This window comes from Tupaia chinensis, unplaced genomic scaffold (genome assembly GCF_000334495.1).
Source record: "Tupaia chinensis unplaced genomic scaffold, TupChi_1.0 Scaffold000119_2, whole genome shotgun sequence".
Classification (NCBI taxonomy): domain Eukaryota; kingdom Metazoa; phylum Chordata; class Mammalia; order Scandentia; family Tupaiidae; genus Tupaia; species Tupaia belangeri.
This window is the reverse complement of record NW_006159586.1, coordinates 3,842,688-3,849,235: the sequence shown is the minus strand read 5'-3', so window position 1 is coordinate 3,849,235 and position 6,548 is coordinate 3,842,688. Positions and strand designations below refer to the sequence as shown.

General features: G+C 45.6%; 1 protein-coding gene across 2 annotated transcripts in view; it reads left to right on the top strand.

The window, feature by feature from the left end:
* The window catches only part of MYO5B (myosin VB), a 275,873-nt gene that overhangs the window by 215,164 nt on the left and 54,161 nt on the right, over positions 1-6,548 (top strand). For both annotated transcript variants that reach the window (XM_006144449.3, XM_006144451.3), the window contains exons 23-25: positions 2,800-2,884; positions 4,192-4,340; positions 6,085-6,204. In XM_006144449.3, coding sequence (XP_006144511.1) covers positions 2,800-2,884; positions 4,192-4,340; positions 6,085-6,204 — 354 coding nt within the window. The remainder of the gene's footprint in view (positions 1-2,799; positions 2,885-4,191; positions 4,341-6,084; positions 6,205-6,548) is intronic.

The following is a 6,548-nucleotide window of genomic DNA, read 5'->3' as shown; positions in this document are numbered from 1 at the left end:
CGCAGCAGGAAGAGACAGGAGAAGCCACCCAACCTGGGTGGAGTTTGGAGCCTGAGGATTTCAGAGTTTATCCCCAGGACAAAGGGAGAGAAGCCATTCACAGCCTGATTCTCATCCCCCTCTGCTCATCCAGCCATGACTTCTCAGTCCTTCTTCCAGAACACGTATTTCTGTAACATGGAACCATTCGCATTCCCGAATACATGCCCTTCCCCCTCCATGCCTTTGGGACAGCCAGAAGAACATCCCTCGCCTCTGCTGTCTGTGACAAGCGACTTTCAGGCCTAATTCAGGTGACCACCTCTTCCTGTGAAGCTCTCGTGGACCCAGATACCACGCATTGTTGCCTCTTTTCTTGGCGATGTTGCCCTCGGGGGACATACGGCAATGTCTGGACACATTCAGGTTGTCACATTGTGTGTGTGTGTCTGGTGGGGAGCAGAGAATTATCTCCAATTATTCTCCCAGCAGAGAATTATCCAGCCCAGAGACAAGGCTGAGAAACCCTGCTTTACAGGCATCTGCTGTGGCCCTCCTTCGTTTTATTAGTATTGACATCTCCACTCTGGCGAGCTGGACACTTTCTGAGGACAGCTACTGTGTGCCTTATGTTTTGCCCCACCCCCCAGCCCCAGTAAAGTTTCCAGCACAGAGGGGCATCAGAAAGTGTCTAGGAGATGAATGACAGCCTTGCCCCGGGTCACCCAGGGGCCAGGACCAGGCTTATGAGCGGGCGCCTCTCCTGATCATGCACTGTGACTGACAGCCAGTGCTTTTTCTTCTGTACCTTGCCCTCATCACCCAGCCTTGGCTTAGTTCTGTAGATACAAACATCAGTTGCATTAGTTATTACAGATGATAAATTACCGAAGGAGAGTAATGGCTTGCTGTAATTAGTCACTTACGTATATCTTTTTACCAGCCTGATCTCATTTGCTCTCCTGTGAGGAGGAAAACATTCCTTTTGTCTGACCCTCCATCAAGACAGGCCCAAACTATGCTGGTGATTTGCGGTGGGGTGAAGTGGTCTGCAGGTCTGAAGTGGTCTGTGAGACCACTCACTCTTAACCTAGAGTAGTGTCAGGATGAGCCGGATGGCTTTAGTAAACACGCGTCGGTAGCTGACGGCAGTACGACCACAGAGTAACTATGAGACAGATCAGGTCCGTCTGCATCTAGAGGCTGGGAAGAGAGAACATCCTCTAGCTGGGCCTATGACTGGAAAGGGAAAGTTTCTGGAAGGTAGTTTCAAGTTACATTTTTTTAAATAGAATATTTTAAAATTTTCTCCAATTTTTTTTAATTTAATCATTGCACATCTTTACAATGCAGCCACATTTTTAAAGAGATTTTTAAAAATTAAAAAAAAAAAAAAACCTCTTGAAATGTGGAGTTTGCTAGTGTTAAACTGAGTAGTAACGAGGTGCCGGGAGCCATATGCCAGCTGCTGACAGTATGGAGTGTAGTTAATGTCTTTCTACGGGGCCCTAGAACAAACCTGAAGGAGGCCACCTGCGCACCTGTTGGCAGCTCCCCAACAGCTGAGGTACCTGTAAGTGGAAGTCACTGCCTTCTGAGCCCCTGAGGCAGAGAGGGCTGGTGAACTCCATCCTAGACTCCAGCCTCATTGCCATTCTCTGCTGACCCTTTCCAGAAGACACTGAGTGGGTGGACAGTGGGGGCAGGGAGATTCACGCAAATCACTTCTTGGTGCCTTGAGCCTTACTATCAGCCAGGAGGGGAAGGGAAGATGGCGTTATGAGCATAACTAGTTGAAATTCAAACCTGACCAAGACTACTTCTGCTTAGCCAGTATGCCTCGAGTCTTCCTTTTTTGGTTTTATCAAATGCTCTAACAGAGTTTGAAAGTTGTTTGGTGAGAATGTAGTGGGTCTTCAGGGGTCATCTCTCCACCATCACCTCCTAGGCTACAGTTCCAGAAGGTCACTGTGTCATCCATCTGCTACTGAGGACACGCTAGGTTTTATGTGCTGTGTTACTGTCCTGAGAATGTCATTTTTGAGGCTCTTTTGCACAGGTTGGGGAAAGTCCTCCACAGGATGGCTGGATCCAATGACTTAAGCCCATCCTCTTTTATAGACCAAGTAATGATTTCAGATTCTCTTGGAACATGCTTGAAATGTTAGTTTTCTAAATCCGTACAAATATTTGCTCTAATAATAAGGAACAAAAAATGGAATTTTTTAGAAACTTGCCTCACACTGTTTTAATTTTTCTTTTTGAGCAGGTAAGCGTTTTTCTTTAATTCATATTTCTCTCTTCTTTTTCCTTCTGTGCTGATATTTTTTCCCAGTAATGTTCATTCTGTGTTGTTTTGGCATTGTGGTCAGAAGCCAGCCACTAGGCAGGGGAGTTGAATGTCAGTAGCAAGTCTCCTTCCCTTTCCCAGAATTTGGACTATGCCAGTCCAGCAAAACAGGGAAGGGCAAGGTGGATGGACACCAGAGATAGTGTATTTATTGTGAGCTTTTTGGCTTTCCTAAGACTCAGATTTGAAAGCTCAAAATGTAGCACGACGGGCAGATGGATGCAAGAGCAGGGAAGCTGTTGCCGCTGTAAGTTCTTCAGTAGCCATGTGGGCCTGGTGTAGATTCCATGAGGCTTCTATGGGCATCTGATGACTATAAACAGTGGTCAGCTGTGTCACGTTTTAGTGGGATTTTTCTTTCAGTATCCGAGTTTACATATAACCACTTGACGTTTAAACTCTACAGAGGGAACCTCCCCCTCATCTGGTATCACAGAGAAACATTTTTTCCTGTTGCTCTCTCTCCTCAGCGAGTTGCAGACCTGGAACAAGAAAATGCTCTCTTGAAAGATGAGAAAGAACAGCTCAACAACCAAATCCTGTGCCAATCTAAAGGTAAACACCAAAGTGCTTGAGTTGTGTTTTAGATTTTAACCTCTTTTCCTCGCTAGTTTTCCCCCAGAAGACTCCAAGCAAGTGTGCAGTTAGTCATGATGCTGCAGTGGGGAAAGGGCTTTAATAGAAAAGGGATGAAACTAGAACAGTGATCTTTAAGGTCTCGTGTGATATCTGGCTTTAAGAGCTTAATGAGTTTGGGATGCACACATTGTGGACCGCACAGTGCATGGGACTTGGGGTCAGGGAGACCTGCACAAAAAGCACAGCTTACACTGGGGAGGCAGGGGGCAGCATGGCCTTCCACAAGTCCTCAGCTTAGTTATCTGTGGAGTGGGCATAAAGATACAGACCTCAGAGCTCAAGGAAGGTGAACAAGATACTATAGCCGAAGTGCTTAGCACATAGTGAGCTCCCGGGAACTGTCATTGCTGCTGTTTCTACGTTCGTCTTTAGCACTCATGGTACTGGTCATAGTTTCTCCTCCCCAGTGTGTTATCTGCCTGTGTTTGCCAAAGAGGAGGTCTTGAATCAGATCCCAGGTCAGCCTCTCTGAGCACCCACCACCCTGGGCTGCCATCACTCTGAGTGCCACTTGGCTATGGAGGAGTGTGTGCATGGTGGTGGTGGGGGGGGCAGTTTGCAGGCCTTACCTCATTCTTGTCTTAACTCGGTGTGACTGTAACCAAATCCCCCTCTTCACTGCACTCTCCACTGTATCACGAGAGAATGAACCACATGACCTGGCAGTCCCACCCAACATGAAATCTTGCTGAAAACACAAGCCATTTTTAAATTTAATTTTTTTTTCTGTTAATATGAATACTTAGTTTGGGCAGAGAAAAGGCCAACCGTGTTGTCTATTTGCCTTTCCGCCTTCACCCAATCTAATCTTTTGCCTTATTTCTTCAAATCTCCTTTAATTTCCCTGCCCTCCAAGAACCTGAAAGATCAGGAATAGGAAAGAAACTGTGGGAAAAGACCATAGTTCTTCCAGGGGTGCTGCCCACAGGTGCCATGATGACTGTAAGAGAATTAACCCAGTAATTCCCGTGTATGTTGCTAATTTCTCTCCCCTACCTCAAGAGTGGGCTTGGTCTTTCTCCCCGTCTCAAAGACTTAAACCAGAATCATGAGCTGCTCCTTTGCTCTGCAGTGGTGAGGAGTTCCAGAGGTTTATCACATGCCTGTGCCATGAGCTTGTGGTGGGCAGCCTTAAACAAGAGATTAATCTGAGTCATGGGTCAATACATGTGAGGGGAGTTTGTTCCAGAGCAGAAGTGCAGCTTAGTGCAATTGCTTTCCAGATGAGTTTGCCCAGAACTCTGTGAAGGAGAATCTCCTGATGAAGAAAGAGCTGGAAGAGGAGCGGTCCCGGTACCAGAATCTCGTGAAGGAATATTCACGGTTGGAGCAAAGATATGACAACCTTCGGGATGAGATGACCATCATCAAGGCAAGGAGGGCAGTCCTGCTGGCCCACAGCCCCTCCCCTCTGGCCCTCGTCTGGTCCTAGACCTTGTGCATTGCTCTCTGACACCCTGTGGTGCTCAGCAAATGTGCACTTGATGCACGGTGTTCCCTTCCAGCATCTGTTCTTGCTATTCCCGCAAGAAGTAGTGTACAAGGAAGTAGCTAGGCTCACTGTTCACTTCTAAGAACACACCTTTTCCAGCTGTGGATCTTATAAAGATCTCAATGATGGGTTTAAGGAAAATTCTCCTGAAGTTCATGCGTGATCCTTCCTGTTTCCTGTTCTGGGAAGATCTCTTTGTGGAAATGGTAATGATGCAAAGGCAGTTTTAATCTCAACTTCATTAGGGTTTGAGGCAGAGAGGCCTCCTGCAGGGGTCTGATCATGTCTCCTAATCTCTGATGAAATACACGCTGTAGTTCATCAATATGTAGAAATATTTTCATGATATTTCAGGATTTGTCATTCTTCCTTATGCCATATAAATATTCCCTCTAGAAACATGTATTCCAACAAGATTGAATAAGTTAATTGCACAGAAACCAGGAAGAGACACTGAATAGAAGCATATATATAGAAGTCTAAAATTTTCCTGCCAAGCTCAATTTTCTCTCTGAAAGCCAAATCATAATCCAAAAATAAATAAATAAACCAAAAGGCACTTTTAAATGAACAGTATCAATGGTAAACTTTTTGTAGTATGCAACTGTTTTCATGAACGGGTTGGTAGAGTTCATACTGAAAGGAAGGGACTATTCAGGGCAGGTTTACAACTTTTCTTTTTTCAAGTGGGAGACAGGTGACATGACTGTCTTTGAGGGCCAGACAGGCAGTGAAGGAGTGAAAGATTGTTTTGCCTAGACCTTTTGGTGAAATTGGCTAAGTGTTCTGAATTTGCATTTCATTAAGAGATAAGAGAACTCTAGGACCAGCGGATGGCATAGTGGTTACATCGCTGGACTCCCACATAGTTGACTGCCGTTCAAGTCCTGGACCTAGTGGTGACTTGAAACTCACTCCGGGTGCATGTGCATGCATGCCAAAAATCCTGAGAGGAGAATGGAGGAGAAGGAATTGTGACGTGACCCACCCCCTTGGGGGACGATTTCTCACTTTATGTCCCTCTGGCGAGTGCACACACCCTATAGCAAAAATCTCTCTAAAAGAAAATAAATATATAAAGAAGAGAAAGGGAGAGATAAGAAGTCTCAATCTTTACTGTGGAGCTGTGTTGTCTCCTAATTTTTTTTTTTTTTGTGGAGAGGTTTTTTTTCCACTATAGGGCGTGTGTGCTTGCCAGACAGAGAGAGAGAGAGAGACATAGAGACAGAAAGCGAGAAATCACCCCCCAGGGGGGATTTTCCTCCATTCTCCTCTCAGGATCTTGGGCATGCACGCACACGCACCCGGCCTGAGTTTAAGGCCCCGGGGTCCAGGCCCCGAACCGCAGTCGACTGCGTGGGAGTCCAGCGACATAGCCATTACGCTAACTGCTGATTCCCTTGTCTCCTAATTTTCATGTCATTAGTTAACTGAATGAATGGCTGTAAGGACTGTAGGTAAAATGTTTTGTGGCATGGTTTTACTTAGCCATCGTTCTAAAAAATGGTGGTACCTCTTCGAGTTAACAAAGGAGGCAAAAGGGCAACTGTAGGACCTACTATTCTTTGGAGTAAGTACTTATTAATAGTTCATTACAAGTTGTCACATTTTTCTACTTGAACAGCAAACACCAGGCCACAGGCGAAACCCCTCAAACCAGAGCAGCTTAGAATCTGACTCTAACTACCCTTCCATCTCCACATCTGAGGTCGGAGACACAGAGGATGCCCTTCAGCAGGTGGAGGTAAGTACTGCAGGCCTGTGGCTGCTGTCCTGCTCCTCAGGGAGTATCTGTTCCGTGGGCAGAACTGCCCAACAGAGATGTGCTGTGCTGTCGGTGACCAGAGTGCCCATGGGCTAATTCTCCAACCAGGGTCATTCAGACTGCAATGGCTTCAGAGAGGGTACTCCATAGTTAACATGGACTGTACAAAGCAATACAGGGGATCTTCCAAAAGTGCATGGATAATGCATATTGTAAAAAAAATTATACATGAGTTTCAAATTGTTTTTTGCACCAAGATAAACTCATTTTAATTTCATTTTTCCATGAATTTTTTTGTCCCCTTGTATATTATTCACCTTTAC